The 21,165-nt window shown below is 40.5% G+C and overlaps 2 protein-coding genes across 2 annotated transcripts in view; one reads left to right on the top strand and one right to left on the bottom strand.

Annotated features, from left to right (window-relative positions):
- The first annotated feature begins 4,590 nt into the window (after positions 1 to 4,590).
- On the top strand, positions 4,591 to 18,175 carry tmem184c (transmembrane protein 184C). The gene is made up of 10 exons (XM_057843616.1): positions 4,591 to 5,084; positions 9,699 to 9,829; positions 9,905 to 9,941; positions 10,013 to 10,218; positions 10,296 to 10,370; positions 12,863 to 12,956; positions 13,031 to 13,143; positions 13,218 to 13,317; positions 13,445 to 13,616; positions 16,412 to 18,175. Exons 1-10 carry the CDS (start codon positions 4,968 to 4,970, stop codon positions 16,681 to 16,683), a joined length of 1,317 nt encoding a protein of 438 aa, XP_057699599.1. The 5' UTR covers positions 4,591 to 4,967; the 3' UTR covers positions 16,684 to 18,175.
- A 1,310-nt stretch (positions 18,176 to 19,485) lies between these two features.
- prmt9 (protein arginine methyltransferase 9) overlaps positions 19,486 to 21,165 on the bottom strand; it is a 28,802-nt gene continuing 27,122 nt past the window's right edge. Inside the window, exon 13 of the mRNA XM_057843615.1 lies at positions 19,486 to 21,073. Coding sequence (XP_057699598.1) covers positions 20,852 to 21,073 — 222 coding nt within the window. The 3' untranslated portion in view covers positions 19,486 to 20,851. The remainder of the gene's footprint in view (positions 21,074 to 21,165) is intronic.

Here is a 21,165-nt window from a genome sequence, read left to right as displayed (position 1 = left end):
AACATACAGTACATAAGTACTGTATTTGTTTATCATGACAATAAATCCTCAAGATGGCATTTACATTATTAACATTCTTTCTGTGAGAGGGATCCACGCATAGAGACTTGTAATTCTTAAAGGATAAATGTGACTTTGTATATTGTGACTAAATATTGCCATCTAGTGTATTGGTTGAGCTTTCAGTAAATGATACTGCAGCCATTTAAATTCTGCCCAAATGCATGATGGGAAGTGCAACCATGACTGTGCATAGTGGCACCAATTGATATATCTTCTCTGCATTGGGAAGTAACATCGAGTGCTAAGGAAAAGATCAACTACTACCGTTCTTTCCCACATTGCTTCCCACTGATTGTTGAGAGAGGGATTTTAAGGCTTTAGCCAATTAAAAAGAGGCTCCAAAGACTGCCAAAATTCTCTCTAATTTTATGCTGCCTGTTAGCTCTATATAGATTAGGTAAAACGGCGCCATTATAGATTGAACGCGACAATGCGTGAGTGGGTCGTGAAGCGCATGCGTTAATTGCATGAAATAGTTTAAGGTGATTAATTTTTTAAAAAATGAATTACCGCCGATTACGCAATAAATTTGATAGCCCTACTTTAAGCTAAAACTAAAGACTCTGGATGAATGTAAGACATTTTGTCTGTAACGTTAAATACAATTAGAAAACGATTTAATTAAAAAAAAGAAAAAAAAAAATATATATATATATATATATATATATATATATATATATATTAAAAAAAGGCACGTCCGATATTTTTTTGCCGATTCCGATACTTTGAAAATGACGTGATCTTTAGTTGTAATGGTTTGTTTTGAAAGTGTTTGCATTTAGTTTTATGTATTTGGGTGAATACACTGCCCTGTAGTGGCAACAGTGAACTTATTTCACATGGCTGAATACAGCTGCTCCCTGTTAAGACCAACATATGCTAAGCTTTTGTTTTAGCTATTTTTTTTTTTTAATGCATTTGTAATTTAGTTTACAGCCATATTTTGCCTTTTTTGTGAGAATATATGTTTGAACCATTTGTTAAGAGCATTTGAAAAAAAAAAGTTAGCATTTTATATCATTTAAGCTAGCAGACAAGCCAAATGTTCTTTCGTAGTATTTATTTATACCATTTGAGCCTAAAATCTTTTTTGATGCCGCTGCTCATGGCGACTCAGGTAGGTGCCTGTTTTGGTTTTAGGTCAGTAGCAGCTTGAGTTTTGTAAATATTTGAATTTGAAGTTTTTGAACCAACTACGGATCGGCCCCGTTACCCGTGTCATGTCATTGGGTTATGAAGTCTATGTTTTGACATCATTCTACTGCTCTGTCACGAGACCAAGAGAGTGCTGTCACTAGCGAACTTGAGACATGAACACTACTCATCTCATACAGTATTTCCTGTTCATTTTGCTTTTGCCGTCCTTCTCATTAATGTTCTGCTCGGGTTCAAATTGAAAGGGCAAAACTGACGACATGTTTATGTAGTTAAAGAGTGACACTGTGGAAGCCCGGCAGCATGTCCATGTGACGTCACCGCCCTGCGACGTCAACAACAATGGTGAACTACCAGTTAAAATAATTTTACAAATTTTACTAAAACAAAAACCATTACGAGGGGTTTAAATATCAAATTATTATAACTCGTACTAACATTTATCATTTAAGAACTACAGCAGGGGTCAGCAACCTTTTTGGTGTGGCGTGCCACTTTAAAATTTTCTTGTCAATCAGTGTGCCACACCAAGATTAATGACGCACATCCGAATTTTTATATTCAACAGAGCTGTAATTTTACTCCAAAGAAAACAGCATGAACATACGTTGAAATCTTACAACTACCATTCTTCTTGATCAAATAACTAAAAAATACAAGTATATTGTAGAAAATATCAAAACTTGAGCATCATCTTATGTAAATGTATCACACACACACAACCCAGCAAGAAAAGGGGAAAGGGAAAGGGGTTTTCCATGAATTTCATGTTTTGTCTCGTAGTGGCGTTTGACACTTGTTGTGCGACACACACACAACGCTCTCGAGGCATAATGCACAGAGCAAGCGAAAGTAACCAGCCAACCAGTTGTTACCGGCACCCCCAAGGGGCCGCTGTCCCCTACAGTATGACCAGCTTACTAGTTAAGCGTAAGAAAAAGAGAGGCAGGGAGCAAGGTGTTGAGAGAGAGTTGTGCGAAGAACGCCATGAAAAGTGGCTGTGTCCCATGCTGGTTTTAGCTTTGTTAATAAAAGTCTCCAGCAAAATACCATCCAACGTGTCACTGTGTTTTTATACACATCACCACCTCTCTGAAGTAAGCACCGGGCGAATCGACGACAACAAGCCACGTTAATCGCCTGTCCACTACACACTACGTTGCAGAGTTGCAATTACCAAAAAAGTGCAATTGGTAACACAGTGTACTTCCGCCAGCTCTCTGATTGGTCGGCTTCGTGACATGTTAGTAGCGTGGGCTGAATTAAACGCGCAGAGAAAAAAATCCGACAAGCGCAGGAGTCGAGAAATTGGGGAAGAGCTGGAGGTGTGCTCAAAATCCATTATTGCTCGCATATAACGCCACAGGCAGAGTGGGTGAGAGGGACGGTCCCGTAAAGCCCCTAAATAACAGGGCGCGCAACTGAAAATGCCTTAATTTCCGGTGAAAAGGCGCATTGTAAATGGGCTCGCTTCCGCTATCTAAACAGCTAAACATGAAAAGGTTCACACTCCGGATGTTTTCAGTAATCCTTTATGTGTCTCTTTTCTTTTTTTGTGAAACTAAAACAATGAAAAAATACATGCAATCAGCAACAATGCTGCAAATACCAAAAATGCCATCCATATATGCAAACACAATTAGCCTGTATTCAGTAGTTCTTAATTAGAAATATCAAACACATTTTCCTCAAACATGCAACCTAAAGACAATATAAAGAGTGTAATTCTCAAATTGACAACAAAATACTCACAGACGTTGCTCTAAAGAACACAAATGCCACTGAAGTGTTGAGAGTGGAGCTGCCATGTAACACACTGAATCACATTTGAAGAACTTCCTATTTGCATTTTTCTTCTACTGTTTTAGAACCAATAAATAAAACGGCCACAAGATGGGGCGCTTCAGCAACTGATAAAGATACAACCGACAATAAACATAACACGCATTTTTTTTTTTTTTTTGCCATGCCCTCGCGTGTCACTGGTTAACCCTTCGCGTGCCAGTGCTGACACGCGTGTCATAGGTTGCCGACAACTGAACTACAGGCCTATCTGTGATACCCCTTAAAATGAAGATGCGCTTTGGCTGATTTGCCGTCAATGCAATCAGTCCATGTGAGACGCATTCCACATGAAAACAAAACCAAAAAAACAACAACTGGAAGGACGCCACATCCTTTAAGCTAAAACACCTTTCGGCTGTGATTAAACGCGACATATGTTTATCCACACTAACTCCCGTGGCTTTACCCGGCCCGACCATCCCTCAGAGGCATCCATTCGCTCGTGTGACTCGTGGCAAAGATTATGTCTTATTCATTCGAAGCCAAAAGGAGAAATTCAAACATTCATGAACAATCTGTCTGGAAACAAACGAGTTAGGGGGCCTGACAGGGAGGGAAAACTTCTGCCTCTCAAGCAGACAAACATTGTGCGTGCAGTAACCTCAAAAAAAAAAAAAAAAAAAAAAAAAAACTGAAAAGTGAAGTTATACAATTGAAATGCTGGCTTATATTATTTCAATTGTATTTATAACAATTTAGGATTTTTTTAGGGGGGGAGTTACACAAGTTATCAAAGTAACTTCCATTCATAATACACAAAAACAAGACACGCAAACAAAACATAAGACAACATAAGACAAAATTTAATTGGACTGTTTAGCTTTGGAATAGAATAAAAATTCCATTGTCACATGATGATATTTGCCATTGTAAAATCATTTCAAGATTCTTTTTCCTTCTCCAACTCCAATGTGATCATAAAGCTTGCACTTTTGAATCCCCTATGAATATAAACCATTTTGTTCCATGTAAATTTGAAATGTTTTCATCTCCGTAACAAAACTACAATCTGCTTAATGTACTGGTTGGCAAGTGTTGAAGAACAGCGCCATCTGGTGGAAAGCGGATTATGTATTTTTTTAATGTATTTTTTAACAAACAATACAACATACAGTACATATATTATATAAAACATAGATGTCAGGGGGCTCAGTCACTATTATTTTTTTTTTTTTGTCAAACAAATATTTACAGTTTTATGAGCCTTTTTATTTTTCCGAGTCCTTGATAAACTCCAAATAGATGGTGTCGTCATAACAATGTTTGAAAGCAAGTTTCAGGGTTCTATATTTGCATTCGTGAATAGAAAATAGCCTTTAAAATTAACAAATTAATCACAGAAAAAGTCAACTTCAAACTGGTTCCGGGAAAAAACAACATTTTCCAGATGGAAAGCGGCTGTCAGTCACGAGACAAACGATTACGTAGTCCTCTATTCCCGCCTCTTTTCTATTCTCACCACTGATTGGCCCAGAGGAACTCCACCACCAATCACAATTTGGATTGTAAACAGAGGGGGCTAAACCCGGAAGCAGGAAGTAACCGAGAGAAGAAGACAACTATTTCGGAAAGTTTTAAGCATAGAGCAAAATAATGAAAGTTTAGCACATTTAAATCTTTTTAAAACACGCGATTTGCCTATATGCTAGCATAACATTTCAACAGTGCGCTAGAGATTGAAAAGCTAACAACAGCGGTTTCAATACTGCCACGTCCGTTGTTTGTTTATATGGCAAAACGACTGGCAAGCTAACACTAGCCTAGCCACTCGGCTAGGGGAAATTGGAGTCACCTGAGCTGGCTGGCAATTAACATGTCTGCGTAATAACGATTTGTACTTACTTGGGGACCGGGAAGGGTTTGTTCGTTAGTATTAAAACGTGGTCTGGCGTCTTCATGTCAGAATGCCTTGTTCGTGCGGGAACTGGAGACGATGGATTCGGCCTCTGGTGGTCTTGTTGTATATTTTATTGTTGCTTGTGGTCCTCCCGCTGTGCGTGTGGGAACTTCAGAAGTCGGAGGTAAGAATCATTAGCCTAATTTGTCGGCTGCGCACTTTTTGATTTAGGGGAAACTGTTGTTATGTCACGTGTTGTGGTTGTTTTAAGCATTGCTGACCGTTAGGGGTGTAAAGGTACACAAAAATTTCGGTTCGGTACGTACCTAGGTTTTGAGGTCACGGTTTGGTTCATTTTCAGTACAGTAAGAACACAAAATGCAAAATATAAATGTGGTAGTTGTTTATTACACACTTGTGTGCTTTCAACAATAGGAACATTAGCCTATACAAAGCTAGAATTCTGCTCAAAAAGTAGCGGGTATTTAAAGAATAATAATCCAACAACAATTTGCCTTTCAGACCCCATGTACTGGTTAGCTTGCTTTCTGAAAGAAAGGAGAAAAAAGAAGTCCTTTGCTAAAGAGAAAAGCAATCCCTATGACAAAGATTTTAACATGTATTTTACAAATAAAATGCCTCAATGAATCATTTTTTCCCCTTATGAACGGTTTTCAAAAACTTTATTGGTGGACTTTCTCAAGTTAAAGCGCCACACAGAAATTAATAAATTTAATTGTGTAAGCCGGATCTGTGTATTATTCTTATTAATTACAGGTGTTACAGCTCATTTCAATTTATTTTATTTAAATGGGCTATTTAAAAAAAAAAAATGTATTATGTTTTTATATTTTACAAATGTGATGTAAAATATGAACTGGGGCTGTCAAAATTATTGCGTTAACGGGCGGTAATTAATTTTTTAAATCAATCACGTTAAAATATTTGACGCAATTAACGCACATGTCCCGCTCAGACAGATTTAAATTTCAGTAGAGTGAAATGCCCACTTGTTAATTGTGTTTTATGGAGTTTTGCCGCCCTCTGCTTGCGCTTGGGTGCGACTGATTTTATAGGCTTAAGCACCCATGAGCATTGTGCAAGTCATTATTGACATCAACAATGGCGGGCTACTAGTTTATTTTTGGATTGAAAATTTTACAATTTTTATTAAAATGAAAACATTAAGAAGGGTTTTAATTTAAAATTTCTATAACTTGTACTAACATTTATCTTTTAAGAACTACAAGTCTTTCTATCCATGGATCGCTTTAACAGAATGTTAATAATGTTAATGCCATCTTGTTGATTTATTGTTATAATAAACAAATACAGTCCTTATGTACCGTATATTGAATGTATATATCCATCTTGTGAAACTTGGTGGATTAGCTGCCTTATTGGTATTTTTTGCCCCAAAAAAAAGAACAACATGTAAGGCAGGGGTCCCCAAACTACGGCCCGCGGGCCGGATACGGCCCGCAGCCACATTTGGTCCGGCCCCCTGAACAAAAAAAAAAAAAAAAAATTTGTTTAAAAAAAAAAAAAATTTTTTTTTTTTTTTTTTCCAATAGAGTTATTTATGTCCTGGCTTTTTTCTGTGAAGAACTGAGCAATGGTTATTTGGTTATTATCTATTTAATTAATACAGTATTATTATATTATATTACATGACATGATATTATATTATATTATATTATATTCAGGGGTGCACATAAGTGGTCCGCACATGCGTACTGGACGTAGACAAACGCGCTGGCCCTCAACGGCTTCCATACGCTTTTGCAGAGACGTCACCGGAGCTACCGAAAAAAAGGACTTTTGCTGAAAAGTGGCTACAGGAGGTACCATGGCTAGAAGTGAATGATGCTCGCACGGAAATGCGGTACAAAATGTGCCGTGAGAATCCCAATGTCGCCGATTAGAGCAACGCATTTTATGTAGGGTCAAAGAATTTCAGCCATCCAAACTTTGAAAAGCACGAAAAAAACAGAGAGCATGTGGCAATTAAGCAAACTATCGATGTCAAACAGGACCCCACTCGCCCTATGGACATGTGGCGGAATAGGGCGGAATAAAGGTAATGAACAGCGACATGCACTGACAAACGTGTTTTTGCTCGCATTTTACAAAGCTAAACATACACGTTCAATGAGGTCTTATGAGGAGGACATCCCACTTTTAAAAAGGCTTGGAGTTAATGTGGGAGCCGCATAATGCCCTTTATTTTGAATTGGTGCTTTTATGTTTATTTCTTTACATTTCACTTCAAAGTAATGGCAATTTTGTTGTGCCAGTTGATGTTAATCAAGCATTAACTGTTAATATAATTAATCAAAGTTAATTGGCTCTAAGTAAAGCTTGTCATAAATTTATCGCATCAGGCGGGTCGGCTCTCAAGCTCAATGAGGACCAAGTCACATCTCCAGGTCCTCCTCTGAGAACCTGGGCAAAAAAATTATGTGCACCCCTGATTATATTATATTGTATTATATTATATTATATTATATTAAGGGCTGTCAAAGTTATCGCGTTAACGGGCGGTAATTAATTTTTTTCATTAATCACGTTAAAATATTTGACGCAATTAACGCATATGCCCCGCTCAAACAGATTAAAATGACAGCAGTGTCATGTCCACTTGTTACTTGTGTTTTTTGTCTCCCTCTGCTGGCGCTTGGGTGCGACTGATTTTATGCACCATGAGCATTGTGTAATTCTTGACATCAACAATGGTGAGCTACTAGTTAATTTTTTTGATTGAAAATTTTACCAATTTTATTAAAACGAAAACATTAAGAGGGGTTTTAACATAAAATTTCTATAATTTGTACTAAAATCTATCTTTTAAGAACTACAAGTCGTTCTATCCAGGGATTGCTTTGACAGAATATTAATGTTAATGCCATCGTGTTGATTTATTGTTATAATAAACAAATACAGTACTTATGTACAGTATGTTGAATGTATATATCCGTCTTGTGTCTTATCTTTCCATTCCAACAATAATTTACAGAAAAATAAGGCATATTTTAGAGATGTTTGAATTGCGATTAATTACGATTAATTTTTAAGCTGTGATTAACTCGCTTAAAAATTTTATATTATACTATATTATATTATATCATTTTTATTTTATTTACTTTGGTTCCGTGAAGAATCCAGAAAGGGTTATTTGATTGTGGCTTTCTGAAAAACAATACATTTTTACATTTAGGCACTCCTGCAATCGTCACACTTTTTCTGTTACAAACTGACCCCGGCCCCTCATCAGAGAAGAGAAGGGTTATGTGGCCCTCACAGGAAAAAGTTTGGGGACCCCTGATGTAAGGGATTTAAATTCATTTTTCATGATGGGAAGCTATAATAATGCCACTTAATAATTCAAACTTAAAAAATAATAATAAATGATACATTTCGGAGTGGGTGTTAAATGGTGCACCAATGAAAATTAATTGGTGGAGTCACCATGTTGGTACAGTATCAAGTACATAAACATACAGTACATAAACATACATTTATAGTGTTGTACTAGTTGTTTTACTGTATTATTATTTTTTTTTCAAATTGGATTAAGAAAATTGTAGTTATTGTGTATATATTTTTTTTTAATAAAACTTGGTGGATTAGCCGCTTTATCAGTATTTTGCCCCCCCAAAAACCACATATAAAGGGATTTAAATTCATTTTTCATAACGGTAAGAAATAATTATGTCACGTAATCATTCTAAAAAAAAAAAATAAACTAGGTGGGTGTTATGTGGTGTACTAATATAAAATATATATTTCAGTGAGTGCTAAATGGTTGACTGATAAAAATTGATTATTGCGGGTCGTCAAATTGGTACAGTATTGGTCAAAACATTGGTTGAAAGAACATACCGTATTCATGCATAAACGTTCATTATCATATTTTAACTAACTGTTAACTTTAATTTTTAGCATTTGATTTTTTTTTTTCTCAAACTGGATTAAAAAAAAATAGTTCTTGTATGTATTTTACAAAATTTGGTAGATTAGCCGCCATGTTGGTATTTTTTTTTTTTTGCCAAAAACCGGCATATGATGGGATTTAAATTAATGTTTTTAGTAGGATAAGATATAATTATGTCACTTAATCATTCTAACTTTAAAAAAAAAAAATATTTTGACCGGGTGTCAATTGGCGTGCTGATAAAAAAATTGAATGGTGCAAGTCGCCATATTGGTACAGTATTTGTCAAAACATTGGTTGAAAGAACATATTCATAGATAAATGTTCATTTATTATCATATTTTAACTCGCTGTTAACTTTAATTTTTAGCATGATTTTTTTTTTCTCAAACTGGATTAAAAAAATTGTAGTTCTTGTATGTATTTTACAAAGTTTGGTAGATTAGCCCCCACGTGGGATTTTTTTTTTTTTTTTTTTGCCAAAAACCGGCATATAAAGGCATTTAAAATGAATGTTTTACAAGGATAAGATATAATTATGTCACTTAATCATTCTAACTTTAAAAAAATATTTTGACCGGGTGTCAATTGGCGAGCTGATAAAAAAATTGAATGGTGCAAGTCGCCATATTGGTACAGTATTGGTCAAAACATTGGTTGAAAGAACATAATTAATGTGTTAACATGTTTTAGCTGTTAACTGTAATTTGTAATATTTGATATCGATTTTTATTCTTCAAATTGGATGAAGAAATCATAATATTTATTTTACAAAGCTTGGTGGATTAGCTGCTATTTTAGTATTGGGAAAAATAGCATATTATAATGCACAAATGAATGTTTTTAATCTCTTTGCAATGGCAGGTTGGCACTCATAACAAGGCATGGTTTATAGCCGGCATATTTGTCTTCATGACCATACCCATATCGTTATGGGGCATTTTGCAGCATCTGGTTCACTACACGCAGCCGGAGCTTCAGAAACCTATCATCAGGTAGACACGTTTTCCAATGGCGTCCTTTGAAATCCCATTTTTATGACATTTTAAACATCTTATTTTTTTTTCTAGAATATTGTGGATGGTGCCAATTTACAGCTTGGATAGTGTGAGTTTTTCTCCTCTGTTTTAAGTTTATGTCAGTTTCTGAACTTAATCATTTAAAACAATGTGCTGCAGTGGATTGCCTTGAAATATCCCCACATCGCCATTTACGTGGACACTTGCCGGGAGTGCTACGAGGCCTACGTCATCTACAACTTCATGACGTTCCTCCTGAACTACCTGGAGAACCAGTACCCCAGTCTGGTCATGATGTTGGAGGTGCAGGAGCAACAGAAGCACCTTCCACCGCTTTGCTGCTGCCCGCCCTGGCCAATGGGAGAGTAAGTTAATTTCATATTAGCCCAAAATTTGTCATTTTTTATTAAAGGGAGGTGCTTTTTTGTTTTTTATTTCGAAGGGTTTTGCTATTAAGGTGCAAGCTGGGAGTGCTGCAGTACACGGTGGTTCGGCCAGTCACAACGGTTATCGCTCTGTAAGTCACGCTACTATTGATTTTATGATATTTATTTGCAATGCAATTATCATAAATGCTTTTTTTTTTTTTTTATTTTGAATGGCGTTTTAGGTCCATAAAAATTTTGAATTCGCCCGTAAATGCGGGTTTTTTGGGGGAAAATAATTGGACAATTTTTAGACCAAATCAAATAATTTGGACATCAAAAATTCCAGGAGGTGAGGGGCATTAAAGAATTTGGAAAAATTTTATGGTTCCCAAGAAATTTGCCAAAAGATGTCCCATTCATTTCTAATGCGAAGGCATCAACAGCCATGTTTGTCGAAATTTCCCATTAATTTCCAATAGCATTTACATTGCATTGACGCCCAAGTATACAGATGCCATTGACGGCCATGTACGTCGATTCTATTGACGCCAATGTACTTTACTCCATTGACACATATGTAAGTCGATGCCATGGACGTCCAAATTTCCCATTCATTTCCAATGACATTTACATTGCATTGATGCCCATGTACACAGATGCTATTGACAACCATGTATGTTGATTCTACAGTGGTATGAAAAAGTATCTGAACCTTTTGGAATTCTCACATTTCTGCCTAAAAACACCATCAAATATGATCTGATCCAAATCACACGGATGAAAAAAACTGTCTGCTTTAACTAAAACCACCCAAACATTTATAGGATTTCATATTTTAATGAGGATAGCATGCAAACGATGACAGAAGGGGGAAAATAAGTCAGTGAACCCTCTGCCTAAGGGGACCTAAAGAGCAATTGAAACCAATTTTTACCAAACAATTTAAGTCAGGTGTGTGCCCAATCACTGATGAGTGGTTTAAAGCTGCCCTGCCCACTATAAAACATACACCTGGTAAGAATTGTCTTGATGAAGAGCATTGTCTGATGTGCATCATGGCTGGGTCAAAACACCTGCGATCACAGATTGTTGATTTGTATAAAGCTGGGAAATGATACAAAACCATCTCTAAATGTCTGGCTGTTCATTAATCGACAGTCAGAGAAGTTGTCTACAAATGGAGAGAGTTTGGCACTGTTGCTTCACTCCCAAGGAATGGCCGTCCACCAAAGATGACGCCAATAGTTAATCGAACCCTAGAGTGTCTGCTAAAGACTTACAGAATTCACTGGCACAGTCCAATATCTCTGTGCTAACATCAACTATATGTAAAACTATGGCCAAGAATGGTGTTCATGGTAGGACTCTCACGAAAGAAGCCACTGCTGTCTAAAAAAAACATTGTTGCAAGTTAAATGTTCGCAAGATGGCACTTGAATACCCCATAGTAGTTTTGGCAAAATAATTTGTGGACTGATGAAACCAAAGTTGAATTGTTTGGGAGTAACACACAACTTCATGTGTGGAGCAAAAATTGAACAGCTCACTAACATCAACATCAACACCTCATCCCCACTGTGAAGCATGGTGAAGTGACCATCATGATTTTGGCCTGTTTTGTTGCCTCAGGGCCTGGACAACTTGCAATCATTATTGATAGAATGAATTCAAAAGTTTATCAGGATGTTTTGCAGAAAAACCTGAGGCCGTTTGTCAAACAGTTGAAGCTGAAAAGAGGATGGATGCTGCAACGAGAACAAAACACAGAAGTAAATCAACTTTAGAATGGTTTCAGGAGAACAAAATACACGTTTCTGGAGTGGCCAAGCCAAAGGCCAGACTTGAACCCCATTGAGATGCTGTGGCATGACCTAAGTGCCAGACATCCCAGGAATCTGACTGAACTCCAGCAGTTTTGTAGAGAAGAGTGGGCCAAGATTAGTCCTGATCGATGTGCCAGACTGATCTGCAGCTACAGGAAGCGTCTGGTTGAAGTTATTGCTGCCAAAGGGGGGACCACAAAATAATAAATGTAATGGTTCACTCACTTATTTTTTCCCCCCATCTATCATTGTTTGCATACTATCCTCATTAAAATATGAAAATCTGTCAATATTAGGGTGGTTTTGGTTTAAGCAGTTTTTTCATCTGTGTGAATTTGACAAAAATGAGATCACATTTGATGGTGATTTTATGCAGAAATGTGAGAAATCCCAAAAGGTTCAGATACTTTTTTTATTCCACTGTAATTGGTTTGTTGTTATGTGATACTTTTAGTTTCATACTGAAATGGAGTTTGAATGGCTTTGATTGAATCAATTATTCGGCATTGAATGCGAAGTGGATATTTTTTACTTTTCCAATCCAGGTCGGAAACAGCCAAAATTTTTAATATATAGCCTATTTGAACTGGACTTTGTTAGAAAATGTTTGGGAAGCGTAGCATAATAATTTCTTTGAAGATGTTTTTTTTCTTCCCCAAAGCAATTTGGCAGCCCTGCTACTCAGTGGCACCCTAAGTAACAGCTTAGCTTGCCTATGCATTTCGGTTACATTTCTATTATAAAAATACTGTATTTATATATAAATGTATATATATATATATATATATATATATATATATTTTTTTTTTTTGTGGCAGCATCTGTCAGCTGTGCAAAGTGTACGACGAAGGCAACTTCAGTTCCACCAACGCTTGGACCTATTTGGTGATTGTCAACAACATGTCACAACTGGTACTTAAAACTTATCATTTCTATCATTTCCAATTGTTGGGATGTTCCGTAATGTCAGTCTTATGTCCAACTAGTTCGCCATGTACTGCCTGGTGCTGTTCTACAGGGCTCTGCGAGAGGAACTGAGCCCTATCCAGCCGGTGGGCAAGTTCCTCTGTGTCAAAATGGTGGTGTTTGTCTCATTTTGGTAAAAAAAAATTGCCAGAAGGGAGCATTGGAATTTTAGGGGAGTTGTTGCAAATGTTTGTTTTGGTTTGACAGGCAAGCTGTTCTCATCGCCCTGCTGGTTAAGGTGGGCGTTATTTCCGAGAAGCGCACGTGGGACTGGCAAAGCGTGGAGGCTGTGGCCACTGGACTACAGGTGAAGGCATCCGTTTTTCCCCCCACTTTGGGAGAAGGTTTTGTGAATTACAGGAGTCTGTTATCGTGGATAATATCATGGAAACTTGATTTAATGGAATTCATCCAAATTACCTTATGGACTTCAGGACTTTGTGATCTGCGTGGAGATGTTCCTGGCGGCCATCGCTCACCACGTGAGCTTCACATACAAGCCTTACATCCAGGAAGCCGAGGAAGGCTCCTGCTTCGACTCCTTCATGGCCATGTGGGACGTCTCCGACGTTCGCGCCGACATTTCCGAACAAGTCCGCAACGTCGGTCAGTCTCAACACATTATCAGCTTTACTTTTTTTGACCTGTAGTGTTTAGCTGCTTAGACACGGAGAATAGGAATCTGAGTGTTATTATGGTCTGAAAAGTTTTAATGTAACACATGGGAGTTTGATATACTCCCATGGTGTTTGTTCATTATGTTTTTTTTATTAGGAGAAAGCAGAGAACAGGAAGAGGTTATGCTATGGGGGACGGAAAGGAAGGAAGCAGACATAGGAGAAGAACTTATACATGCCTATGAACGTAGTGGTGCTATCGTTAGCTAATCATATTTCCCCGTAGACACCACGTGGGGGGCGTGGGGGTGATTTGGCTGGGTGGAGTGTACACAATATTATGTAAATCACCTGAAAGTGTGTGATTATGTTGCCATCCTATTCTATGGTATGCTACCTGATTGCTAATCCAACAATCTCTCGACCCGTGTGTGTGTAGTTGCATTCAGTCGTGTGTTAACCCATTCAGATGTGTGATGGTCCTGCAGAAAAGTGGAAATGCTGCCCCAGCAAGTCGGTATGTGGTGGCGGGACACCCCTCCTCCTGCAGCTCTGGCAAAGAGGCCAGATTCATCCCCCAGGGAAACCCATGGCGGTCTCCTGGCGCCCCCATTAACCAACCCTCAGTGAAGAAACGAGGGGACGTGCCACTACCACACGGCCCACTAGACCCGGGGCAGAAAAGAATCCCCATCTGGAGTTGCGAGCCATGCCAGGGGCCCAAGGAGGATGCCTAGGTTTAAAAGAGAGAGGAAGGCAGGAGAAAGGCGAGAGCCTGCCATCCTAAACCCACCCCCCACAACCGACAGCCCAGATGAAGAGGAGGCCCCACCCCGGGGGGCTGCATTACTAGCTTTACAGTGCAAAAACGGCGAAATTAGCATCTTCTATTTTTCCCTGACAGGTCGCACCAGAAAGTAGTCATTTAGTTAGTTACACCGGAACCTTAACCCGCAACCGACAGCCCAGACAAAGAGGAGGCCCTACCCAGGGAGCCACATTACTAGCTCTACAGCGCAACGACTAGCATTTTTTTTTTCCTGATAGGTCATATACTAATAGGTCGCACCCGAAAGTTGTGCTTAGTTAGACCGGAGCCTTGACCCCACAACTGACAGACCAGACAAAGAGGAGGCCCCGCATTACACACATTACTAGTTTTATAGCACAACAGCAGCAAAATTAGCATTTTTCTCCCCTGACCTGTCGCACAAGGATGGGTCGGACCGCGAAAGTCGTACTTAGAGTCCCGGCCAAGGAGCCACATTACACACACATTAGTCGCTTTACAGTGCTATTATGGTGAAATTAGCATTTTAGCACACACATTAGCACTCACATCATACTCCACAGGAGAGCTCCTGCAAAGGGCGGTGGGACGGGCAGCTGGGTAGAAATTCCATGCTGCGGTCCCACTGCCCCAAGCCAAGCTCTCCTACTGTAATGCATACATTGCACTACCCTCACCTCACAATACCGTCACGGTGCTGGGTAATGGCTGCCAGCCGGGGAACCTGGCAGCTACAGTGATAAGGTGGTAGGTGGGTCCCACAGTTTTTCTCTATGGCATGGCCTCCCCTCTGCCTGGGCTGCCGGCCGCGGGAGTGGGGGGAGGTCGGGGCTCCGTTCTTGCGGCGGCTCCTCGGCATCCTCCTGCCTCCGCCTTCCCCTCTCATCTCTGACTAGGTATCCGCCCTGTGTTCCGTCGCGGGCTGGCCACCGGTGGATTGGCTGGATGTTGCCTGCTCTGGCAGGGGACCCTGCCCTGCCCTGGGCTTGGTGGGCTGCCGGGAGTCCTGTGGCGTGGCGTGGTGTGCCGGTTGGGGGACTGTGGCTGTTGGCCGGGTGGGCGGACAGGGGTGGGGTATTTGGTGCGCCCCCTCTTGCCATCCCTGAAGGCCAGTTGATGGGTGCGCGGGTGGCCCGGGGGACCACCCGGGATCCCGGGGGGGCGGGGACGATGGCTCCTTTGCTGGGCTGTGGGAGGAGGGATGGGCTGCGCTGAAACCCCCCCCCCCCCTCTCCCCGGGCTGGCTGGGTGGGGGCCGTGGCCCGGGTTGGTGCCCGCGTGGCATCTACACTCGTCTGTGTGGCTGTCGCGCGCTTGGTGGGGCTCGTGTGTGGCTGGATGTGATAGGGCGTGCTCGGGTTGGGGGTCCCGGTGGCAGGATTGGCGATGGCGCGGCGTAGGGTCGGTCACCAACGGGCTTACACTCACAAGGGATTCACACGATTACTGGGTTCTTGATCACAGAGCTGATTTGTGTAAACTCTACCCCTTTCAATCACCCCCCTCCCCCACCCCCTCTTTCCCTGGTCAACAGGCCCCTCACATGTTGTCAACTGGAAATACATCTAGTTGACGATAGCACCAACATATTAGTAGTTAGTGTAGACGTTCAGTTTATTTCTTGTTGTTTCTTTTTTCTTGTTTCTTTTCTTCTGTTCCCCCATACCCCCTTCCTGTTCGCTGCTTTGTCATAATAAACGAGGGATGTTGAATGATTACAATGGGAGTATGTCATACTCTCAATTTTAAACATTAAAACTGTTCAGACCAACCAGGGACTTCCATTCTCCGTGTCAAACAGCTGAACAGGACAGGTTTAAAAAAAAAAAACTTTTTTTTTTTCTGATGGGTCACGCCCGACAGTCGTAGTGAGTTGGACCGGAGCCTTGACCGGCAACCAACAGCCCACACAAAGATGAGGCCCCGCCCCAGGAGCCACATTACTAGCTTTACAGCGCTACGACAGCGAAATTATCAAATTTTTTTTCTAACAGGTCGCACAGTGATGGGTCGCGCCCGAAAATCGTACTTCGACGACGCGCAGAACTGCGGCGAGCGCTCCGGCCTACTTTCATCATCGAGCTCCATTGTTGGCGAGGTGGCATCCGACCCGCCGTCGCCCGGGGGTCGCTACCAGGGTACGGGACAAACGCCCCGTTCCGTGTCGGCCCCCGGCGGACTCGCCAGGGACGAACGGGAAGTCACGAGCGACACTAACGAGGACGAGGAAGCCAAAGAGGATCTGATCGTCGTGGCTTCGAGCTGATAAGTGGGCGGGACCCAATGACTTTGCCAATCATGTGACAGCTGTAAGAATGTCCAGTGAGGAAATGACACAAATATCCATAACTGACTCATTTAAACTCACTTCCACTGACGTCTATTGCCGTTGCAACTAGGGTTTGGAACCTTTAGTTATCTCACGATATGGCGATACAGCAATTATCGATATTTCTGCTGTCGATTTCAATGAGTTTCTATCCGAACCGTTTCAAGTTGGAGGGTGAATGTTCATTCGCCGCCATCCCTCCCACTTCAAAAAGATTGGACGTGAATGGCAGCCAATGCCGGTAAATTTTGGGGCATTTACATGTCAGTTCCTGTTAGTTTTGAGCATTTCTGATTCACTTTCTGTAAGTTTTGGGGCATTTCCGGGTCATATCCTGTTAGTTTTAGGGCACTTGCAGGTCTATTCCTATGATTTGGGGCATTTCCGGATTACTTCCTGTTCATTACTCAATTCCTATTTTTATTTGATTGAATTTGGGGAATTTCCAGGTCACTACTGTTAGTTTTGGGGCATTTACAGGTCCCCTTCCTGTTGAATTTCGGTTGCTGAAAAGGAAGTGACACAAGAATGTCCCCAAATAGATAGGAAGTGACCTTTGAATGCCCTAAAATTAACAGGAAGGCCTGAAATACCCATAAAAGACTGGCTGGTTTCAGCGCCATTGACGGCGCTACATGTCCAATCCAGTCAAAATGAATTGGATGTCTTGCACCGTCAATGGCAGCGAGTTCATTTTGGGGCTTTTCAGGTCACTTCCTGTTGATTTTGGGGAAGTTATAAGTAGGCATGTGCCGGTATGACATTCTGACGGTGTGATAACCTTAAGCAAAAATATCACGGTATAACGGTATTGCAATTACAGCTCTAAAATGTGTTATTTTGAGATGTCTGGGGTAAAAAGAAAATCAACAGGAAGTGACCTATAAATGCCCCGGGAAGACTGGCAGTGAATGTTCTGTTTCGTTGCCACTGACGGCGCTAGATGTCCAGTCTATCTTGGAGCCTTCCAGTCAAAATGAATTGGACGCCTAGCACCATCAATGGTTAACCTAGCTCAGGGGTATCCAACTCTGGTCCTCGAGAGCCCCTTCCAGCTTGATTTCCTTTAACACACCAGAATCCAATGATCAGCTCTTCAGGAGCCTGATATCGATCCTGATTACTGTAATTTTCGGACTATAAATCGCTACTTTTTCCCCCCTCATTTTGAATCCGGCGGCTTACATTCCAGTGCAATTTATTTGTTGATTTATTTAGGGTAATAACACTATTTGACAGCGGCGTCATAATTATGACATGACACTATCATGGGCATTACTGAATGCCTATGACAGATGTCTTTAAGTGTCATCTGTCAAATTATGTCACTATTTATGTCCAGCTCGGATCTTTTATATCCATTCAAAAGTGAGATACAGTTGTGGTCAAAAGTTTATATCCACTTGTGAAGAACATAATGTCATGACTCGCTTGAGTTTCCAGTTATTTCTACAACTCTGATTTTTCTCCGATAGAGTGATTGGAACAGATACTTCTTTGTCACAAAAAACATTCATGAAGTTTGGTTCTTTTATGACTTTATTATGGGTTAACAGAAAAAGATCAAATCTGGTGGGTCAAAAATATACATACATGGATCTGAAAAAGCCAATCATTGACTTGAACAAGTCAGGAAAGTCACTTGGAGCCATTTCAAAGCAGCTGCAGGTCCCAAGAGCAACAGTGCAAACAATTGTTTATAAGTATAACGTGCATGGCACTGTTTTGTCACTGCCACCATCAGGAAGAAAACGCAAGCTATCACCTACTGCTGAGAGAAAATTGGTCAGGAGGGTGAAGATTCAACCGAGAATCACCAAAAAGCAGATCTGCCAAGAATTAGAAGCTGTTAGAACACAGGTGTCAAGCGTGTTTTGCATCTCCATGGAGTGAGAGGCTGCCGTGCAAGAAGGAAGCCCTTGCTCCAAAAGCGGCACCTTAAGGCTCGACTGAAGTTTGCTGCTGATCACATGGACAAAGATAAGACCTTCTGGAGGAAAGTTCTGTGGTCAGACGAAACAAAAATCCAGCTGTTTGGCCACAATGCCCAGCAATACGTTTGGAGGAGAAAAGGTGAGGCCTTTATCACCAGGTACACCATGCCTACCATCAAGCACGGTGGTGGTAGTATTATGCTGTGGGGCTGTTTTGCTGCCAATGGAACTGGTGCTTTACAGAGAGTAAATGGGATAATGAAGGAGGATTACCTTCAAATTCTTCAAGATAACCTAATGTCATCAGCCCGAAGATTGGGTCTTGGGCGCAGTTGGGTGTTCCAACAGGACAATGACCCCAAACACACTTCAAAAGTGGTAATGGAATGGCTAAATCAGGCTAGAATTAAGGTTTTTGAATGGCCTTCCCAAAGTCCTGACTTAAACCCTATTGAGAACTTGTGGACAATGCTGAAGAAACAAGTCCATGTCAGAAAGCCATCAAATTTAACTGAACTGCACCAATTCTGTCAAGAAGAGTGGTCAAAGATTCAACCAGAAGCTTGTGGATGGCTACCAAAAGCGCCTAATTGAAGTGAAAATGGCCAAGGGACATGTTACCAAACATTAGCGCTGCTGTATGTATATTTTTGACCAAGCAGATTTGATCACTTTTTTCTGTTCACCCATAATAAAGTCATAAAAGAACCAAACTTCATGAATGTTTTTTGTGACAAAGAAGTATCTGTTCCAATCACTCTATCAGAGAAAAATCAGAGTTGTAGAAATAACTGGAAACTCAAGAGAGCCATGACATCATATTCTTCACAAGTGTATGTAAACTTTTGACCACAACTGTAATTTGTCAGATGACATTAAATAACATCTGCTATAAGCAGTCATTCATGCTCATGACATTGTTATGACAGTCTTATGACAGTTTTATTGCGCTACTGTCAAATAAAGTGTGACCAAATACCATAACGAGTAATTAGTGAAACAACTAGAGCAGTAACTGAAGAATTTAGCACAGAACATGAATTTTGATTATTTACATCTGTTGCTGCAATGCATGCTAGGAGGCATGCTGGACGACAGCAGGTGGCAGCAGAGGTTGATTGTCTCCCCTAGGGGAGCAGTGATGGCCTTGAGGACAGGACTTGGATACTCCTGACATGCAGGGGTTGGACAAAATAATGGAAACGCCTCACGTTTTGGCAACACCTAATTGTTGAACAATGGCATGAGGAACCTTTTAAAGCGGTTGAGCATCTTGTATGATTGGCAGAATCCTCAGACCTAAACAGTATTGAGCATTTATGGTCAGTTTTAGAGACTCAAGACATTGCCATCGTCTCTAAAAGAGTTTTGAGAATTTAGGCTGTAATTGCCACAAAAAGCAGACGTACACCATATTAAATATGTTTTTTTTAAGGCATTTCCATTTTTTTTCCCAACCCCTGTAGATACTAGTGTAAAACGATAAATCGATTCTTGGCGGGAGCATACTAGTAACCTATTGGGCTACAAAGTATTGCGATATATCGTCACACCCCTAGTTGCAACACGAGCATTCGCCGAGTTTAAGCGTTAGCGCCTTAGCCATTTAGCCTCATTTGTTAATGATTTGCAGGGAAACACATTGGTTGCTATAAAGAAGGATTTTAGGGCCACACTGAAAAGAATAACTCATAATTTTGGAAATGCTTTGACCAATAGTATAAATATTCCCTTTAAAAGTGAGGATTATTTATCGAAATTGCCATTTTTGTTGAATAATTCATCAAAAAAACTATTAAATAAATGACCGAAAATCTTAATTCTCTGAAAACCAGAGACTATTTGAATAATATTTGATATATTGGGTCACAAATTCAGTTAGCATATCTGTAAAATGCATGTTTCTAATTGTTTACATCAGGTTTATCGATTATGTTTAGCAAAACTACTTGTACGTCCACTTTCAGTGCGGAGCTAAATACTCCATATGCCTTTCACATCTTTATTTTTTCCAATAAAACTGACAACATAACATCAGAACAAGTGTTGCTTTATTCCTAATAAAACAATCATTCTAGTTGTCTTTCATAAAATTCTGTCTTTCTGCTGCTATTTTAAGACAAAAGACATGAAACGGCATCCTCGCGCTCCAAAATGCTCCCTCCAGTCCATCACGGGTCTTTCCGTACCTCTATTGAGATGCTGCTGTTTCGGATCTTGACCGAAAGCCGGACCCGCTCCCCGGCCGTCACCTCCAGGGGGCGCTGCAGGACAACCGCGGCTTGTTTCCAGTGTGAGTCGGGGGCTAGCGTGCTGACGCGAACTTCCTCGTCCAGATGGATGTCGTACCAAAAGGGCACGGCCGTGATTCTGCCCGGCGCCGTTGTTACGACCTGACAAGAGTTTTCGTTTTCAGAAATTTGCTAAGCTAAAGACGAGCATTGCACCAATACAATTTTTTCGCTCTTAATTAGGGCTGCAGCTA

The sequence above is a fragment of the Corythoichthys intestinalis genome, chromosome 8 (assembly GCF_030265065.1).
Source record: "Corythoichthys intestinalis isolate RoL2023-P3 chromosome 8, ASM3026506v1, whole genome shotgun sequence".
NCBI classification, from domain to species: Eukaryota; Metazoa; Chordata; class Actinopteri; order Syngnathiformes; family Syngnathidae; genus Corythoichthys; species Corythoichthys intestinalis.
The sequence above is the reverse complement of the archived record's forward strand: the minus strand, read 5'-3'. Positions and strand labels throughout refer to the sequence as shown.

Bases quoted from the DNA above. Each gene is read 5' to 3' on its own strand.
- tmem184c (XM_057843616.1), top strand. From the start codon at position 4,968: ATGCCTTGTTCGTGCGGGAACTGGAGACGATGGATTCGGCCTCTGGTG. The intron at 9,830-9,904 runs GTAGACACGTTT...TTTTTTTTCTAG, and splicing joins CTTCAGAAACCTATCATCAG to AATATTGTGGATGGTGCCAA. The intron at 9,942-10,012 runs GTGAGTTTTTCT...AATGTGCTGCAG, and splicing joins CAATTTACAGCTTGGATAGT to TGGATTGCCTTGAAATATCC.